General features: G+C 39.8%; 1 protein-coding gene across 7 annotated transcripts in view; it reads left to right on the top strand.

Moving 5' to 3' along the window:
* REPS2 (RALBP1 associated Eps domain containing 2) overlaps positions 1–20,393 on the top strand; it is a 101,936-nt gene that overhangs the window by 39,972 nt on the left and 41,571 nt on the right. For 6 of the 7 annotated variants that reach the window (XM_075175509.1, XM_075175491.1, XM_075175465.1 and 3 more), the window contains exons 5-11: positions 2,047–2,144; positions 3,934–4,072; positions 6,044–6,107; positions 7,812–7,954; positions 10,866–10,960; positions 16,043–16,112; positions 18,227–18,292. In XM_075175509.1, coding sequence (XP_075031610.1) covers positions 2,047–2,144; positions 3,934–4,072; positions 6,044–6,107; positions 7,812–7,954; positions 10,866–10,960; positions 16,043–16,112; positions 18,227–18,292 — 675 coding nt within the window. The remainder of the gene's footprint in view (positions 1–2,046; positions 2,145–3,933; positions 4,073–6,043; positions 6,108–7,811; positions 7,955–10,865; positions 10,961–16,042; positions 16,113–18,226; positions 18,293–20,393) is intronic. The other variant, XM_075175474.1, reaches the window with a different exon arrangement.

The following is a 20,393-nucleotide window of genomic DNA, read 5'->3' as shown; positions in this document are numbered from 1 at the left end:
CATGCTAGTCCTTTAGCTGTTGTCCTCGTTTACAAATGAGTGAAAAAACAGAGCTATTACAATTTTTTGAAACTCACTACAGCCATGATAAGAATGTGTTCAACACTACCAAGTGGCCTCCATGTGAAAATCATACCAGTACTGAGTCACAGGCATTTATTTGCCAGTTAGGTAAACTGCTGTTTGTTTTTAGCGATGGGATTTTTACCCACCCCACCCTTGGCATAACTGATCAAAACAGTGATGGTGGACTTCTGAAATAACCAACACTAGCGGGGTTGTCTTCTGGTATGACGCATGTTCTGCTCCAGTGAAGAAGACATGTGGCAGATAGCCCACACCCTGAAGAGCCAGGCAGAAGGCAGTCATCGGGAGCAGCCGACGGTGTTACCTGTCAGGCGCTCTGCTGTTTTCTGGGACTCTGTCCCAGATCTGTCAGTGCTATGGAGGGGGGTATTTTGGGTGTTGGGTTTTTTCCCCCCTCTGAATTTGGTTGCAAACGTCACTTCACTGAAATTTCTCATGGAGTCAGCAGCTGTGCAGAGTGAGTAGAGACAGCAGCGTCCAATCCAGCTGTCAACTTCTAAAATTAATTATTCAGCTGCTTGAATTTTTAAGGTGATAAAATCCTAGAGGTGTAGAACACCATGGTTATTTTCCAGAAAGGGAATTTCTCCTGTTCTGTAGAAAGGGAATCTCTCCTATTTCAATCCCACTGGGGATACTTCAGCCAAATGTGTTGTCAGTGGCAGTAAGTGGGGAACATTTTATGGCCCATGCTGTACCAAGTGCCAGGTTCGGTGACCTACTGGTTCTTCCTGGCCTTTAAGATTAGGAACCTTCCAGTTTTCTGAAGAGCATTCGAACAGGTGGGTCTGAAAACCACCACGTTAGTGAATGTGCAAGAGGTGCTAGCGCCGCAGCACTGAGCTGGGTGGACTGTCCTGTACTGCAAGTCTGACCCTGAAACTGGACAGCGTGTCCTCAAGGGCAGCCCTTCGCACTGCAGCCATGAATATATACTCTTTTTTTCATGATAGTTTTGGAAATTTTTCTTGGTAGCAAACGCACAGCAGTGTGGCCCTGTGCCTAAATCTCCTCTCCAAGGGCGTCTGTATGTTTCCCACTTCAACTTCCTTCCCATGTTTTTTTCTGAAATTAGAGGTTACTTATACAGGAATAAAGATAGATACCAATACAGGATAAGACCACTCAGGAAAGCAAGGGGGTTAGGGGTATAATTTTTAAGCTGAGCTCAAAATTTTTAAGATTTCTTGGTCTCACTTTTCATCAAGAGTCTTTTAAGTTCTGTCTGTCTAATGCAGACTGTCTTCGTAGTGGTACATTTTAAATACACTGGGAGCAGAAGTTCTCAGCTGTGTAGGGTTTGCAAGTGAGTTGCCTTTGTGTTTGCATACTTGACCTATTTTTAAAACATTGTTCTTAAACATGCTGTTACGTCACTGCTTACTATATTTGCTGCGGTGGAACGCAAGTGACTTATTTTAGCAAAAGAAGAAGTAATTGTTACTTTTCTTTACTAACTTTACTCCAAATAATAGAAGTGGTGAGTCATGTGTTTTGATTTTCAACAGAAATTAGGGAAGGGTGAAGAAGAGTATATGGAAAATTAGCGATTTACTGTTTGATAGCATTGTCAAAGCACATTTTTTTGCAGCTCAGTTGAATTATTTCTTCTTATTTGTAATGCATTCTTTTGCTATATATGGCTATAAGTATATAAAATGTATAAATATGTAAACAGGCTATATAATTATATATTTTAACATGATGAACAATGATTTCTGTTATCTAATAATATATAACTGACAGTTTCTATCAGTAATGTCTGAGGAAGAATGATGTAATGTGAAAGACAAGTATGTGGCTGGAATTTTGTTGCAGAAGACAAAATGGACTTTGATACTGTGATACTAGGTTCACAAGCTAGATTCTTGACCTTGCGGTATTTAATTATTTCCTTTAGCCTAGTAGAATCTTTTTGATTAGTCTTTCTTTTTTATACTTTATTTTAAATGTCCGTAGCTCCTTATGAAATCAGACACTCTACTCACCAGCAGGAAGGACCGTCATCAGGGAATTATGGAGCCAAACCTGCCCTCGCCTGTTCAACTCTTAATCGGGTAATGAATTGCATGTTTTTCTTCAGTAGTACTACTAATAAAACTAACAGAGGAATTTAAAAAAAAAAAAAGAAAGGCAGAAGAATTCTGCCTTTCTGCCTAATACCCAAAAGTAAAAAGTGTTCTTCATGGTGTTTTTAGACTAGAGGCTGAAGTGTGCTTTTTTAGTATATGAAAAAGAAAAAGAAAAAGCTGATGGGAACGAGAAAGTAAAATAAATAATCCAATTAATTAAATTGCTGAAGCTAAGTAGAATGAGAAGCACCAAATAGCATAGATAGGAAAACTAGACTGAGAATCTTCAGTTCAAAAGTGAAAAAAAAATTAAGGTTATCCTAGCAAAAGTAAAACATTTTCATTTAAAATATGTGAGGTTTCACAGAGATTCCTGCTTGACTTAGGCCGTCTGTAACACATGCACAGAATTTATGGCCTAATATTCTGCGTATTCTGTTTTTTCACCCCAGTTGGTTAAATCACATCTCAAGCAGAATAAATGAATTTCTGGACATTTGTTTGCTTTTATGAGATGGGTCCTTTGTTTTCCTGCTGTTTGCAAAAGCAGATCTTCCTGATGTTCCAGTATGCCTGCTGTGCATTCATTATGCAAACAGGTAGTTTGTCCTAAGGAAGGGCAGAGCTCTCCTAGGGGAGAGCTTTTCCTAAATGAATAAGACTCAGAGACTCTGTAGGTTTTCCCGAGTGTTTAGCACCCCACACCCATAATAAAATGTCACCTGAGCCTCAGGAAAAGATCTACAGATAGCGTCACATAATTTGTGCTAACTTGAAATGAAATTGGGTGCATTTGTGTAGCACTTTGAAATGAAAATTAATTTACAGCTTTATGATGTTGCCTGTTTTAGGGATCTTTTGATGTATTTCAGAACCGATGTTTTGCGTTTGATTCTTAGGAAATGGACAGGTATGTCAGAGAAAGGGTTTCGGAGCTGATTGGAGCCTGCTTATTGTTCATTCTTGCCCTCCCTCTTTAAGAGTGTTGTCATCCAGGCCTAAATCTTGAATACTAAGTCATTCCAGTTTAACAAAGGCGCTAATTGTACCAGCAGCCCTCTTCTAGACACCACCACCGAGTCTCCCTTAAACAACTCAATCAGAAAGCAAAGACATCAATGAATAAAATGTCCTTCTCCTCCAGAATATTCTTTTTCCCAAAGTAGGATTTTTACCTAAACTGTAGGAAGTGACAGAAGGTTGAGGAGGTCTCTAGAGGTTTGCATGTCACCCTGGCTTGGCGTAACGTGTGCCGAGTTACCTGGGTGAGCGGAGGGTCCAGAAGCGGTATAGCTCCATAGTTACAGCACCACTCCTAGACTAAATAGATAGTTTCTTAGCAAAGCGAAATTGTTTTTCATGCACTGTGCTGCATAAATACAGCTTTAGGTCCTTTACTGGTTCCATCCATTCCAGGTGTACAGTGTGCAGTTCAGGGTTATAATGCATGGCAGCTAAAATGAACCCCCAAAACGAATCCAGAGGTAATAAGGTATGACTTGGACTTTCCTTTTTGCGGTCAGCAGTAGTAAGATTTCCTTTTTCTTTTAGCTTTGGTCATGTAAAACTTCCTTTAATTGCCTGGTAAAGATACCTAATATTAACCTCAGCTTTGACAGATAAGTAGTGGCACGGTAATCAGCGTGGCCATTTCTGCTTCTCATCTTTCTAAAATACGTGTCTGCTAACAGAAGAGAGTGAATGTGGTTTCTTGAGGTTCCCAGCGCCCTTCTGGCCCCTCACCTGCAGCCGGTGCCAGTGTCCCTCCCTTCAGTCTCTTTCAGCGGAGCGGGAGCAGCAGGACAGCAGCACCCACTACTCAGATGACCCTTGGAGGATAACGGAGGAGCAGCGAGACTACTACATCAACCAGTTCAGGTCCCTGCAGCCCGATCTGAACTCCTTTATTTCGGGTAATTTTTACTAAACACTCTGTGTGTTGAGTAGAGGGACCAGACTGAGAGGTGAGAAGTGTTAGGTAGATAAATTCATTCTTTTTTTCTCTTTGGAGTGAGTTTATGAGAAAGAGTTGATTGCATTTTCTTTTTAAAGGCAGACAACTCAAAGAGTTTTTTCCTAAATATCCTGATTTTAGAAGAATAATTACATCTAAGGGAGAAGTGTTGGCGATTCAGTAAAAATTAAAATGAGCTCTCTGTATTTGATCCACTATATTTATGAGTCACACCTGCAGTGTACATTGAGCTGAAAAAACCCTTAGGGTTGTGCTTGCTTTCCCAGCAGAAATGTGGCAGCGTCCATGTGATGAAAGTGAAGCATACAGATAACTGTCCTGTGTAGTCAAGCCTGAGGGGCTGCGATTTTGACCTTTAGGTGGTTAAAAGCAAATCCTGGAGAGCACACATATGGTAAAAGTATTGTTAACAGCGTATTGAGATTGCATTTCCATGCAGAATAGGAGAATCAGGCTGCTCGTGAGAGGAGTCAACTGCGGGTACAGACAGTTGGTCTGGCAAGGAAGACGTCACAGGTTTTAAATTGAGGTGGTTTTACTGAGCCCTGCTGTATTACTGGGGTTCAGGAGGTTCGGATCCAGCCAAAAGTTTAAATAAATTACCTCCTATTGGCAGAAATTAGTGCTTCACCAGTTCTTTGCCTCTGTTAAGTTTCCTTCATGTAATTTGCTTGAAAGAGAAAATGGTAGTTCAACAACATTGTATTTCCTCACAGACTTATATATGTCTGTAACTGTATACGTGTGTATATATACATATACAGCCTCTCAGGTAACTGTGCATTTGCCTTTATATTGAGCAAGGTTCTCAGGCAGTCCTTGCATATCCAAAATTACTGTTTATAAATGATAAATTTGAGCTTCCACAACATCCTAAAATAATTAAGCTGTAGAAATCCTTGCAGCAGGGTGATACAGATGCTAGAGGTTTGTCCATGTTTAAGAAGTTATTTGAGAAATCTGTGATTGAAAAATGTGTCAGAAGTTATTGAATATTTAAGTGCTACCCCTGATAGAGAAAGTTCCTGAATCGTAGGTGGTCAGAGGTTGGGGAATATTCTGGAGCTACGTTATTATCATGTGGCTTTGTCGTGGTCACGTAGTCCTGTCTTGGCATCCAGCGTTGGAGAGGACGTGCTGCGCTAGGCGTGTCTTGGACCTGCCTCAGTTACAGCTTTTTTCACGCCCTGCAGTGGGTGATCTGACCTGAATGCGCAAGGGGAAGAGTGGTATAGACCTTAGAAGTCTCTGCATTACATTGCCGTACATTTTGTAAGCCTGTATCCAGGAAGGGCTGCCGGGCTACAGGGATCCTGTGCTACCTCTATAGTCTGTATGTATGAGATGGTGAATTAATGGATTTACTAGCTAGGAGAAGAATGAGAAGGGCTGTTGTGGCAGGGTTAGTGAGACTGCCTGCAGTAGGACAGTAGCTCTGTGCTATCTGAATCTCCTGGGTTTTTTCTTTTTTTTTTTTTCATAAAATTTGAGCCACTGCAGGGAAAAGTCACGGTTGAAGCAGCGTCTTGGGAGAGCAGTGCAGACGGTACAGCACTGTACTGCCACATGCATGGCTTCTGGGTGAAGCAGAGCCATTTGTGTCTGTTATTTCATCATTGGTGACTTACTAATTATGCTGGTTAGACTCACTAGTACTGAAGCGTATTTTCCTTTATTTATTTTTCCCATACGGAGAGAATGGGGAAATGAGGTCAACAGCTCTGTCTGGCTTTCTCTGTCACTTATTCAGCAAGAGACAAATGGTCCAACAGCTATATTAGCATCCAGTTAATCTGAACGTCTCTCGGACGTAAAGTAACCAGCTGCTTCTACTGCAGCAGCCCTGAACCAAAGGTAAATAATTGGAGAATTAATTTCCAGTGGTTGATAAGGCATGGTTTCCCAACAGGTTCCGTGGCAAAGAATTTCTTCACAAAATCAAAGCTGCCCATCCCAGAGCTTTCTCACATCTGGTAAGTACTGTAATAGTGTTGGGGATGTGTATCCTGTTTTTTTTTAAGAGTCACTTAATTCAAGAGTTCTTGTTAAATTTTGAAAAGTGTCTTCAATTATAATTATTGCTCTTATCTCCAGAATCATTTTCAGGCCCAAGCAGCAGGGTGCTCAATGATCTTCCTGACACGCTTGTTTTCTGGAGGGATGTTCACCTGCTAAGCAGGACTGGGAAGGTTTGAACAGCAATAGAACTGAGAGCTGTTCTTAAGTATATTGTAAGCAGCATCATTAGCTCAACAAACTGACACTTTTCATGAAATGACACAGAGGAGAAGCACCTCTGGAACGTTTTAGATGTGTTGTTGGTTTTATGTTTCTGACTTATGTTTCAGAGGAGGCCTAATTAATGCCTAATTTTTAGTAAGTACAACCACATAATTCATCAGTGCTTTTCTAATGAACCAGTACACTTACTTTTAACGAGCTTACTTAGAAACGATTGCGAATGGAACTGTATATGATAAAATTTGACAAGGATTCTATAATATTTTCATAAACAACATGGTGCTTTGTAATTCAGAGTCATCCTTGCATCTCAGATAGGAAGAACAAACAGTTTCAAATGTTGATCAGAAATGCTGATAGAGGTTTTACTTTTATATATGCTTTTATGAAGAGAGATGAGAAGAAGAGCTTGCAAGAGCCGAAACATCTGTCGGGGTGAAAGAATATATCTGGAATCCTTTCAAAGCGGATTGTCAGTTGTGAAAATAAAAAAAAAAACAACTGAAAAAACATAGTGTTGGGGGAATTTAATATTGGAATTTAAATTTAAGATTACTTAAGAAGAATGGGTTAACCCAGTATGTTAACAAAACACATTTTATTTCTGTTGCTGACACAAGTTGTTCTCTGTGCAAAATTTAAAGAAAAGTATTCCTTTCTAGTAGATAATTATAATTTTGTGATGATGTTATTTATCAGATGGTGTTGCTGTGTTAAACACATGGGATGTTTCAGTCTTTGTCACTACAACCTCAACAGCTTGAAAAATGCTTATACTTTCAAAAAGTAGGAAGTTTTACGTTTATTTGTTTTAGTCTATGTGCTCATGATAAAATATTACTCAATTCTTGCAAAGAGTTAATTTATAAAATTGAATTATTGAATTTCCGAAGTCCAGTTTTACTGTTTGAGAAGCATCCTAGAATTAAAGAGAGAACCGCTTTAGTGAGAAGTTAACAATAACATTTAAACTTGTCAAGAGCATTAATTTAGCTCTTTTCTTGAGGCTAGTCAATGGTGCTAGGTAACCATTGCTGAAGTCCATTTTTAACTTTTTCTGCTTGAACTGGTTTAAGATCCTGCATGGCTTGGCCAAAAGTGCTTCCAACCATTGGAAAGTTAATTTCACACTTGGAAGTACAGGATATGTATTTCATGCTGTAATATAAACGTACCATCATATTGTATGGTGTGACGTGTAACAAAAAATGTATGTTATTAAAAAAGAAAAAAGTGACAGGTCAGTATTAGAAAATTAGCTTGCTTCGTCTTCTCCAAGACAAGCGTACAAGTTAGGATCGAGTGCAAATGACAGAGATGCTTGTCTTGTATTAAAATATCCCGTTTCAAAGTTGCATTTCTGTCTCCCCCATGATTCCACACATATGTTTCCCTGAGGTAATGGCTTGGAAAACGTGTGCCTGTCGTACCCGCAGGGAGCTGAGCGACGTGGATTGCGACGGGGCGCTGACACTGCCGGAGTTTTGTGCCGCTTTCCACCTCGTGGTTGCGAGGAAGAATGGTTACCAGCTGCCGGAGACGCTGCCGGAGACGCTGCTGCCCGAGTACCTTCAAGCAGGTAACGTCCCTGCGGCAGGTCGTCTTCCTGTAGCCATCTCGGGAACCCAGCGTGCGTGTAAGACAGGTTTCATTTCCTATCCTGCAGGTAGGGTGGGGTTCTACGGTGCATAATGGCTCTCCAGTTACTTTTTAATGCATGCGTTTTTAATTGTGCTTACAAGGCAATTGCTGAAGAAGGTATAACAGCACAAAATAGCGATGCAAAGTGTAGCAGTTACCTGCCTCTTAATGTCTGCCTCTTTGCTCCAGTTTGCTTCAGGTGTCATTATAGTTAAAGTGGCAGATGATTACCTGTAGCAAAGATAATCCAATAAGACTTATACGGCTTTTAACTCTTTTGATGTTTTTTCCCTTAAGTATCTGTCTCTTGAAGATGTGTTGACAATGATACTGGACTGCTTTAGAACTTACTATGCTAATATATTTTGTTAGATGCAGTTACCGGTTGTATCAAAGGTTGAATTTTTTTGTAATTCATTTTATGTAATCCTCAGATTCTTCTGTAAGTAATTTGCAGTAATGACAGGGGGCTTACAACAGTTTGTGTAGCACAAGGATAAATTAATCCAAAATATAGCATAGCTTGGTAACAATGTGCAGTGAGAGACCTGCCCTTTCATTTGTTCTCTTCAGTTATGTCTCTTGTAATTATAAATGAACATTGAAATATATACTGTTCCATCTAAAAAATGTGCATGTCTTTCTAGGGCAAGGAGGATTAATCACAGACGGTAATTACAGTGCTAAGGGATGATATTTAAGACCTCATAAAATCTCCATTAAATTTGATGACACTGAATATATTAAAAGACAGGAAAAGAGCAAATCAAGCTGTAGTTAGGAAAATTAAATGTTCACCCTGTATCAGATTTTTGAAGTAATTTCCAGTGGAGTCATATTCCTTATAATCCAGTGTCTTCATATCCAAGGGGAGAAGCTCCTGTAAAACCCGCACCTCCAAGTCTTCATCACTTTTAGTCTCTCTAATTACATTCCTGTGTCATAACTACAACTATCCTTTTCCCTCCAGGACCACCACTTTGTTTGCCACTCTTATGACTGTTCTCATCATAAATTAGCTTGTAAGCTCCTCCATGCATGTTCTCGTGGGTGTGTCTTCACATTAAGTTTTTTTGGGTAAAACTGCAATGGAAATAACTGTCTCTAGTAGTAGGGGATCATTATGTCAACGGGAGGAAGAGCATGGTAAGCTGTGGTTGTTCCTGGGAGTCCTCTTTTTCCCAAATTTGTCCCTTTCAGCACTGGGGTCTTTACCATTTTCTTAGATGATTATTGTTTCATGGTGTTGCATGCAACCAAGCATTTCAGGCTGATCAGTGTGGAAGAGGTGAAAGGACTAATTGTTTGTTGTGAGCACTCTAAATACCTCAGCTAATATGCTAATTCTGGTTAACTTGAGGGTCTGAAAATGTCTCGTGCTTTTTCTGCTGCCTAGTCAGGATTCAGAAATCTGTCTTTTGAAAGACTTGCATTAATAAAAAGCAGAACATCTCAACACACTGTAACACTGTGAATCACAAGAAAGCATATAGCCCTGGTTGTATCAACTTCTGAAATGAAAGCATTGATAAGGAAGCAAGTGCCTCATACACTTACCTAAAATGTCAAAATAAATTTTCAAGAGAAACTTCTTGTTTTCATGTTTTCATAATTTGATTTTTGTGAAACTTTGGTAGTGGTTTGGTGTTTTTTTTTTTTTTCCCGGCTTGTTAGGAACCCGATGACGATTACTGGAAACTGTTTTTCATTAGGTTGTTGTGTAAGTTTCAGAATAAAGCAGAATTTGGTTCAAGTGAAATATTTGCATGTGATAAGAGTGTTAAAGCTTCAAATAAAGTGACTTGGAGCATAAGACAGAGCATTTAAGAATGAATTAATCTTGCTAGTTTTATGGCTTGTTCTATAAACCACAAGCGCAGGGCTAAATGCTATTCTGGCACAGCTCCATTGACAATTTGACCCACCACCTTCTTTTCTGAAAGTTTTTATTAAAACTAATTTACAGAATCTGTAAAGCTATTTGCCCTGTATGTAACCCACTGTATTGTAAATTAAAACAGATTTGCAAGAGCTTAGTTTATTCAGATAAACTAGATGCTAGCCAGAAACTAGAAATTTGATGCGAGAACTGAATTTGATGCGAGAACTGGTTATTCTGCCTTTCAATATATTGATCTTAAAGAAAAGCTGTTTTCCAGCTGTTAAGACGGATTTATCTCACAGGAACTAATTCCAGAGTGATATCAGCAGAAGGACCTGAGCTTGTGGAGTAGAAATGAGGTTTTTGTGAATATTCCTGGGAGAAGTTGGAGGGCTTTTTTTTTCCTTTTTTTTTTTTCTCCTCCCTGCTCTCAATGCTGTTTAGTTGATACATAGTGGTATGTACTGCAGCATCTACTGTGTTTAGTGTCCTTGCTTTTTGCTGGCCTTCAAATTTAGTGTACAATGTAGATTCTACTATACTTTTCAGTATTCAAAATGTCAAAACTTGGAGTTGAAGGTTTGGTAAGTACCTTTAACGTTCCTAAGACAGCAAGGTATAAACTATAAGGCCAACTAAGTTGATACTGGACTGTGAGGAGGAAAAATGCAAATAAACGATTGTTGTTTGGCAGTTAATGTTTACTAAAAATCACTTCTCCCAAATTTCACCATTATTTCTACAACAGAAATTAACATGTTATCCCTTTCGTGACATTGAATTACTCAAAATACAAGACAGAAAGATTTTCTTCATGGTGTTTGTCATCTGTGGCTTATAGATCAGTTCTGGTATGTAGAAATGAAGGGCAAAATGATGCTGGAACAGTTTTTTAAGAACTGTGTATTAACCAAAGACTTGGCATGTGTCTCTGACACTCCCCTCCCTTTTTTTCTTCCCCCTGCAGCTTCTTTGAAGCCCATGCGTGACTGCACACTATTTGATTCTTATTCTGAGTCGTTGCCAGGCGGTCAGCAGACTCGGGACTTCAGTCGGACTGAGGTAAGAAGGCGTAAGCAGGGTAGTTACCTTGCAGAGCGCAGAGGAATAGCCCAGCTTCACAGTGACTGTGGTATGCGTAGCAGCAGAACTGCAAGTCTTTGAGAGGACTTCAGGAGTCTCTAAGTGTACCATTAAGCCATCTCAACACCCTCTCTCAGCAATTCGTTCAGTGTGGAAAGGGCTGACAGGTTTTTCAGAAGATATTCCCACATAACAGAGTTCACAGTGGCCATTGAGGGACTCCAGCCTTGTGCGATGTTGGAGTCTGCAGAGAAACACACCTTAGCTGTTCGTGTCCCACGGGGCTGCATTTGGCTCTCTGGCCTTGGGAGCCAGCGATGAGGGGCAGAGCCCATGCTGCAGGAGGGGTGGTGTGGCACCAGGACAGTGCTCAGGTGAAATCTCTTCTGAATCTGAATTGGTGGAAAATGGCAGGCTTCGGGCGCAGACCTTGTTGTAGTCAGGCACTCCTGACCGTGTAGCTCTTGAGTGTTTCTTCCATTTACAGTGCGCCATTTCCACACTCGCTCCCCCAGTTTTGATGATGAGAAGAAAAATGTCTTGGCTTGTCCTGATTCCTTGTACTTTGCTTCTCTGGAGACTGAAACTATCCCAGATTTTGTACAGTATGGACATGCATAGTTCTGTTCTAAGTGATTCAGTCTCCATTTTAATATCCATCCTTTTCATAGTCTAAGGAACTACCATCTAAGGGTCTAGGTAGTAATTGTAAGGAGCTGGGAAGAGTGTTTTGAGGGAAGAATACAGATCAGTGTAGCAATATCACAACAGATACCAGCCTTATAATGGAAGACTGTTGCAAGCAAAACCAAATTAAGGAGAAGACTTCTTACTGAGGTTAAAAATGGAAACTTTAAAGATCCTGTAAAGCTGAACTAACCATGGCCACTGAGTTGTGCCTGGATGTTGCAACTCTGAATATATTCGCTGTGGGATTTAAGGGTTTAGTATTTAAGGTAGCGAATCAAATGGCAGACTGACTGCAAGAACGGGCCCTTCTGACGCTGCTTCCAAGTTAAAAAGTAATGGTATGTAATGGCAGCTCAGCAAGGCTGTTCTCCAGGTATTTCCTCCCTATGCCTTGCTCTGAGGAGTTCCTGGGTCAGAACCCAGCTGTTTGTTCCCTTATCAAATTCAGCTCGGTAGTGGCACCACCAAACAGACTCTCCTAAATTGCTACAGAGCGCAACGTTCACTTTGAGCAATGCTGCAGCCAATGCTTTGAGCATCCAGTTTATCTTCTGGAACTGTTAAAATATATGCGGTCTCCCTGGGTTGGTATTGCTCCTTGTACAGCAGCTTGGCCAAAGTACGGCAGTCATACAGGGTTTTGAAAGCGGTGCTGGTGTTCTGGTAGTGCGGGCTGCTGGTACGTTGGCAGCATAGGCAGGTCCTTTACCATGGCAGAACAGCCTTGTGCCTCTCCTATGGCCTTATTTTGGGAGAGTGGTTCGCAAGGGGCTGTGAGATTGTGCCACAGGCCATGCTGCGCTAGCACTTCTTCACTGTGCGGTCGTGTGGCAAAGCTCAACAGTCCTTTGAGACTGTGCCTCATTAGCATACATGCATATTGTTTTGCAATTTAAACAAGCATAAGAGGCAAAATTCAAGGCGATTTGTGTTGAAAACTCATTCGCTGATGTCAGCATGTGTATGTGCATATATACATAACTCCATTTCCAGACTGCGGTAAGAGTCAACTGAGTATTTGAGTTAACTCACTGCATCAGCTTAAGATATTCGTTTTTAGAAAGAATTATTTGTCTTCTGCTTAAAAACTGTCACATCCCTGTTGGGATGATTCTCTTTTCAGTAGGCAAGACCCCTAAGTGTCAGCTTCTCTTTTCCATTTGCATTTTCATGTGCATATACAAATACACATGCATATATAAAAAAAGGTAGAGATATAATATATAATTAAATTATATTAAAAATATAGATAAATATGTAATTGTGTATCTTTTATGCACATAATTAAAACGCTTCAGTTTATGTAACTTCTTGACTTCAGGATCTACTTCAATATCTCTGTGGCCTAGGGAGCCCTTGTTTTTGATAGGATACTGGTTTCACAAGTGATTACCCCGATATGCAAAACAGTCTTTGGTTATTGCAGAGTTGTGAGGAAGTTTGCTCTTTAGTAGCGCAGGCTTTGGGACTGTGAGATTAGAACGCTCTTTTATATATTTCAGAAAGCTCAGAAATCTTGCTTTCAGTCATCTTGTGTTTCTTAGAAATAAAATGTCATTTCAGTAACCTAACCAATACAATTTTATAATCTTACTAAATGTCTGGGTTTTAGGCTTTTCTTGTTTGTGGTCCTTGAATGGGAGATGAATTACTGACTTTCCAAATGATATTCATTCACTGTATTAATTCTAAACATAAAACATCAGCTGAACAAAAAAAAAAAATCAAGTAAAAATCATTCTCAAATCAGTTTTGAGAAGAGATTTTATAGTCCATTAATCTTGGATAACGAAGGACCAAAATAACAAGGCCCTGAGACAAACTAATTGAGAGCTTTGCCTCAATGTGCAGAGTAAGGATAAATCTAGAAGGAGATGATTTCCTAAGCAATTAAATTGTATGGTTTTTTGCTTTTTAGATTTTTCTGCTGCAGCAGAAATGATAATAGTAGGAATATTGTAGTAATAATTAAATAGCTGTAGAGGGTATACAGCATAAAATGTAAAAAACCCAAACAGACAACAAGTCCCCCATTTTATGTTTAATTCGATTTTCAGCAGTTAAGCTTTCAGACCTCTTCTGCCTTATCTCTGCACTCTCCTCCTTGAGACATTCTCACCATAACTGCCAATAACTTGCAGATTACTGTGCTGCCTTTGTAGTCAGATAATGTTCTTGGGGGAACAGCTGGATCTTCCGCTCCATTCCTAGGTTCTGCAAGGTGGCAGGATGTTCTGCAAAATCATTTTTTTTTTATGGCTAGGTTGAAAATGAAGAAGAATCTGTAGCATGATTGCCTGCTGGCTAAACACAGATGGTGTTACGTGACTATGTCACAATTGTTTGACTGGTTTTGCTCCATTTCTTCACTGTCTGGGTCCTAGACATGCAGGGCAAAGCTCTCAATTAGTTTGTTTCAGGGCCTTGTTATTTTGGTCCTTCATTATCCAAGATTAATGGACTATAAAATCTCTTCTTAAAACTGATTTGAGAATGATTTTTACTTGATTTTTTTTTTTTGTTCAACTGATATTTTATGTTTAGAATTAATACACTGAATGAGTATCATTTGGAAGGTCAGTAATTCATCTCCCATTCATCTCCGTCTGTGGGAAGTGCAGTAATTCACTGTTGCAATTTAATTTGTAGCTTGCCTACTTGAGGAAATATAGTTTAGATACTTGATCACTACATTAAAAATATTGTATTATCAATCAGTTATGCATTATCTCCATGTCTTTGTCTCTTTCCACCTATCATCCATTCAGGCTGTTTAATTTAATTTCAGAAGACCATTTTTACTGTGACTGCTGATCTACGATACTGCAGTACGATGGCAACAGTTCTTGAATGCATCCATAAAGAAAATAATGGCAGGAGACAGGTCACCTGAATGCTAGGTTTTGTTAAACTTACAAAACACCCAAAGACTGCTAGTATTATGCTCGAGAATGACAAGGGTGACTGCTTTTTGTTAACCAAGGAGGTTTTGTCTTCCTATTTTTTTCCTCAAGTTTTTGTCTCTCACTCTGGTTCTGGTCTGTCTTTTCCTTTTCTTTTTTTCCCCCCTTCTTTTTTCTTTTCCATTCCTTTGGCTCTTTTCCACTAGCTTTCTCGCTGCCAAAAGCTTAAAGATAAAACACGAGATTTCACACTATATGCATAAAATGACTGGCTGGGGCTGCTCTAAACTCCCTCAGAAATGTCATACTCACAGTTCATTGAAATTTGTGAGAGTCATTCCGTCGTTTCAAGCATGCACTGAATTAGGTCTTTAGTCTGATGCTCTTTAGAGTGTCAGGGCTAGCTAGGGATGTGAAGTGTTTTGTTCAAACCTTTTCAGAGTCCTCAAGCCATATTTTTGCTCTGTTGCTTCCTCAGAAGCATTAGGGAATCCCACGTGCAACTTTATAAAATAGATCTCATTGCCCTTTACTCTGGACTTGGCCTTCTTGAATTACTGACTTGAGATTTTGATTGCTTTTTTTTTAATGTCTGCAAAATCTATGTTTCTGAATTTTATTTTTTTTGTTAGACCCAATGGATTGTAACCTCTACCGTGCTCCCTGGGAAAAAAACAGCATCACTTAATATTTAGGGAAGCTGAGGGTTTCTGACATTTGCTTTATTGTTGTTTTGGCTACAGAGTATATCCTTGTTTTTACAGATAATGGTAGTAGAATTTGTTCCTGCTTCCTTCTTGTGAGCTATGCAGCAGAAGTTAAAAGAACAGCAAATTCTGTATTATAAATTGCTGCTGAAATAAAGAACAGTTAAGGAATAAGACCACGGAGAAGTTCCCTGTTTTCCCATCAGAGGCCTGAATGGGCCTCCAGCAAACATGCTGATGAAATTTGTTTTCCCACCTCAATGACTGCGTGTTGAAAGAGAAGAGTAGTCCAAGGATCAGCCACCTCAGCCAGAAGACTTTAGATGCAGAACTACTGGGCTCTGCAGTATGGCTTGAGTTTTGGCTAGAGAGACTGTTCTGATGGAGACTGACTCTTGTGAAGGGGCTGGAGAAGGTTTCCTCAAACCTAACACAGGTCTTACACCCAAAAAGAAAAGAAAACACAGAATGACATTGCTCTGTTGTGAGAAGTCTCTCCTTACATATAGTCCTTAGTTCCTTGTGAGTCACTGTTGAAGTGCTTCTCAAACTAATTTCAGGTGTGGAACTGCTGTACCTTGAAAAGCAGAGTTATAGTTGTCTTTTTGAAGGTCCTCTATGCTTCTTTATTTTACAAAGCAAATCGTGGTGCAAGAGAGAATATCACCTTTATTTGTGTTGGTCTGTATTCTTAAATATTTGACGGTGGAAATGTGGGTGCTATGCCAATCAGTATAATAAATACATCTTCTTTCTTTAAGAAGGCACCAGCTGAAGAGGTACCTGATAACTCTGCCCTGATAAAAGATGCAAAGAAAGATGACAAACAAGGTATTCAAATAAATCACTTTTTCCCCCCCCCATTATGGGTTAAGTTCTGTGTGTTACTAGTAATTCCATATACTCGCTGACAGAAGCAATGGTATTTTTAATTTCAAAACTGGCTATGTGTTGCTATAGATTTTAAAAGCAAGACATTGCTTTTAAATCATTGACAGCAGCTGAAGTTGAAGACAAATAAATGGATGTGTTTCCTCCAAAATTAGTTCTATCATATGTGAATGATATGAAATGCACCTTCTAAAATATGTCTAGTCCTAAGGCAATTAATGTTGCACTTCTTATTTTACAAAGTTGTAATTGTTGTTATCAGGAATTCTGTAAGAGTAAAGACTACATTGTGCCAAACTTTGCAGTTTCCTTTTTGCAGGAAGTAGCAACACTTCAAAATTAGTTTTTATTCCTATTAAAAAAAAGTCCTTATATTTTCTCGCAAAACAGAAGTTTTGGACAGACTGGATTGAAAATACTCGATTCATTTATTTCACTTGAAATACGTCAGCAGCAAGCCATGTGAAATTGAAGTGATCTTTTTCTTTTTCCACTCAGCAGCTACTAGGACTTCCAGAATTGGTGCTGGATCGTCACACAGTCATTCCCTTTTATATGCCCTTTCCCTGACCTTTCAGGTTCTTGCTTGCTGTCCCTGTCCCTCAGCTGTGGAAACAAAACAGTTGTGGCTATTTTGTTGCCTTATTCTCAGAGTTGTGGATTATACATTAATAAAAAAAAATTATACATCTTGACCTCCCAGCTGCCCACATGCTGAGGTTGCACCAGAGCTGCGAGACCAGGTAGTCCACATTCCTGAATCACCTTCCACACTCAGGTGTGACCGAATTTGGCAGATTCCCAGCATCCCTGGTTCAAAGAAAGGTTGTCAGAGTTGATGGGTGTTTGTAAAACATTTTGACGAGTCAGCATATTCTGAGAAATTCATGTTTTGTTGGCAAGGTTTGTTTTGTTGTAAAATTCGTAATGGACAAGAGGAGGACATGAACCTTGAAGGTTATTGATTTCATATGTCTAGGGCAGATTTACTTTTTACTTGGGGAATCTTTTTTTCTTCCCTGTGTAGGTGAAAAACTTGTGCTTTGCTCTTGGTAGCTGACATGTTAAGTCAGATGGGAAGCTGCTTCGGTACATGCAGTCCTTCAGGGCTGAAGATCTGCTGTATTTATGACACAGATTCCTACCCTTTCAGATGAAATGCTCTTGTTCTACCATTTATTGCTGTTCTGACAAATGAAAGAGCGGATTGCTCTCCTGACTGAGGAGATCTCCCCAGAAGTCAAGAACCTGTAGTTCAGGACTGTAGAAGCAAATTTTCCTGCATTTTCAAAACTATACAAGTAAATTAGCTCCACTCTGTCAGGTTATAATATAGTTCAATGTGGAAGATGATGTAAATAGAACTGGATCAGAGAACCAGACTCTTCCCACGTGTTTTATTTGATAAAGGCAGATGGAGATGAGAGACTTCATTCCAAGTGGTCATTTATAATACTGTGTATTACAGTACATTAAAATATGCTGCAATGCATTTAGAACGCCTTAAGAAAGTCATTAATAAAGGATGCATAGGCATCAGCGGAAGGGAAATAAGCACAAAGATTGGGATTTCCTAAATTTTAACCCTGGCTCTGTCGGTGCCATATGACGTTCCCTGGGGTGGGCTGGTGAGGTTTCAGTTGCCAGAAGCAGCCAGTCTCTCGTGCACCCTGGCTTCGTGACTTGGGAGGGATGCGTCCCAGCTCTGCCAAGTGTCACCAGCTGCTGTCTCTGTGAGCACGCTACATCTCTGAAACAGAAGTCCTTGGATTTAGACACCAAAACTCCCAATTCTCAAAATTCGGGATTATTTGGCAATTTCTGCATAGGCCTTTCTGTTCGTGAGTCTTGTGCTCTTAAAAATAGTTACTTTTTTGAGCGCTTGGGTGTTCTGACAGTATTTGGCTACTTCTGTTTTCTTTTCGAGTATGGTTAGCATTATTAGACATTCTAACTAATACCGGTTTAGATGCTCCTTTCTGAGAGCTGATACATGTAGATTTTACCTGCACATACTTAAAGTAATTTTCATTGTTTTGGTTTCTTTTATTAAGCTCTTAAAGTAAGCACTGCTCTCAAAACGATACCAAAGGAATTTCAGCACTTGACTGTGAAAACAGGTAAGAAGAAAAAAATTGACATTACTTCCATTAGAATTTCGATCAAATATTTTTATATCACGGTAAGCCTAAATTAATGTAATTCGATGAATTTTTTTTAAGATCCTTTTGCTCTCATACTATTTTACTACTGAAATTAGCTTTTACCTCATAATGACTACTCCTTGCAAAATTAATCTTAATTAGTACTTCAGGTTGTCAAAAGGTTTTTTTTCTTTCTTTCCCTTGTTATTAGTGTATGTGCATTCTTCATGTGTGGGAAATGTTTTTAATGTAGCATTTTGTAAGGAGTCCGAATTTTGTTTTTCTGTACTACAGACGAGATGCCAGAGCACGAATATTGTACCTCTTGATAAAAGCTCTTCTCAAGTATGGAATAAGTATTCAGTAACTATTCTGAAATGGCCTGTTTTTTTGTAAAAACCGAGTTTTCATATTTTCTGTGAAAGAGTTTAAGGGTAGATAGCCTTTTGGAAACACAGACCTTGTGGCACTTACAGCGCTGACGTAAGCTTTTGATTCAAGGGGCGTTTCTTTGTTGAAACCACCCCTGATTTTTCTCTCTCCAACTCCAACATACACTCCTTGTTCCTATCATACTGGAAAATGTTATTTCTGGAACGGCATATGTCAAAATTGCTTAGTTGCTCCAGAAACTTCCCATGCATTCAGTTCAGTTCATCAGACCTCCCTTGCCTTCCTCTTTACTAATCTCTTTCCTAGAGTGGTAAGAGTGTTTGCAAGCCCTCCCTGGTCCCAGTCAAGCTAAAATCTGGACTTGCTTTCTTTTCCTTTTGCATAGATGTTTTTACTCGTGAAGATATCCTTGATTAAGAAAACTGACCCCACATGTCTGTCACAGCAGTTTTGTCTTATAGCTCGATTTATTCATGGCTGCTCAGCAGCTGCATGCCTCATTTCCCAACTCTTTCTTTCCTGGCGTCTTCCCAAACACTTGGCAGCTGCCAGATTTCCTATCTTCAGCTCCTATTCTCAAATGATTGCTGCTTCTTCTTCACACACACACACTCTTACACTTCCCTCTCAGGGGGAGAGGAGGGTGGTTGTGAGACTTTCAGTTCTGTTCTCTTCCCCGCCATTTTGCCCAGGCGTGCCCCAGGCAGTTTTATTTTCAGTTCAGCAATTCCATCTTCGGTACGCTTAGGAAAAAAACTACTGTCACCCGCACATCTCCTGCACCACTGCCCCCTTTCCCCCATGTCCTTCATCTCCAAGTCAGGGAGGTCGCCTGGATGCTGCTGTGCTCTTCCAGCAGCGTTGCTGTGTTTGTGTACCAAGGGAGACGGTGGCAGAGTTTCACCCCATTGTCGTGACTCCTGTTGCTGCAGGGGTTTCACCCTCGCTGTCCTGCACATTGAGGGTTTGAGCAAGCACATTCTCAGGTTGCATGGTAGGACTGATGTTAGAAGTAAAAATGTTTATCTATGCCATGGGCTAGATACAGCAGAGCAATTGAGTGGTTATTTCAGAATCGGTCATCGTTCTGAAAGGTCATTGTAATCATTAACCTTCAGGATGAAAACTCAGTTGGGATGAAGCGGGAGAAATTTTACAGCCTTCTTCAGTTATTGATTTGCGCTGTTTATGTAAATTCAGGAAAGATGATACTGCCATGGTTCATTATGGGAAAGTTTTCTTTGCCGTCAGGAGGACTAGAAATTTGAAGTCAGTAAGAACTTTATATGCTCAGCATCTCCAAATATCTGGCCAGTTTATTTAGGCTCCTAAGTGCAAGATCATTGTTGGCCTTAGACATTTAAAGGATTAAGGGCCAAATTTGTGAGCGTTTAAATTGTACATTTCTGCCTAGGCCACTAATAAGAAGTAATAGATGAGTCAGTGCGGGTGATTTAAACTAGTGGGGAATTCTTTTTTTTTCCTTAGCACTTGCACCTTTTATGGTACAATTTTCCACCTGATAATCAGCCTGTAAAACATGGAGGCACCAGCTGAGTATAAGCCATCAGGCTACAGCCAAAGGTTACTGAGCCTGCATCCCTAGGAATGTTTAAATGAAGTTGTATTGGGAGAGGGGGGTGGGAGCAGTTAAACACCCAAAACGGAAACCTTCACACTCTCC

This window comes from Calonectris borealis, chromosome 1 (genome assembly GCF_964195595.1).
Source record: "Calonectris borealis chromosome 1, bCalBor7.hap1.2, whole genome shotgun sequence".
NCBI classification, from domain to species: Eukaryota; Metazoa; Chordata; class Aves; order Procellariiformes; family Procellariidae; genus Calonectris; species Calonectris borealis.
The sequence above is the reverse complement of the archived record's forward strand: the minus strand, read 5'-3'. Positions and strand labels throughout refer to the sequence as shown.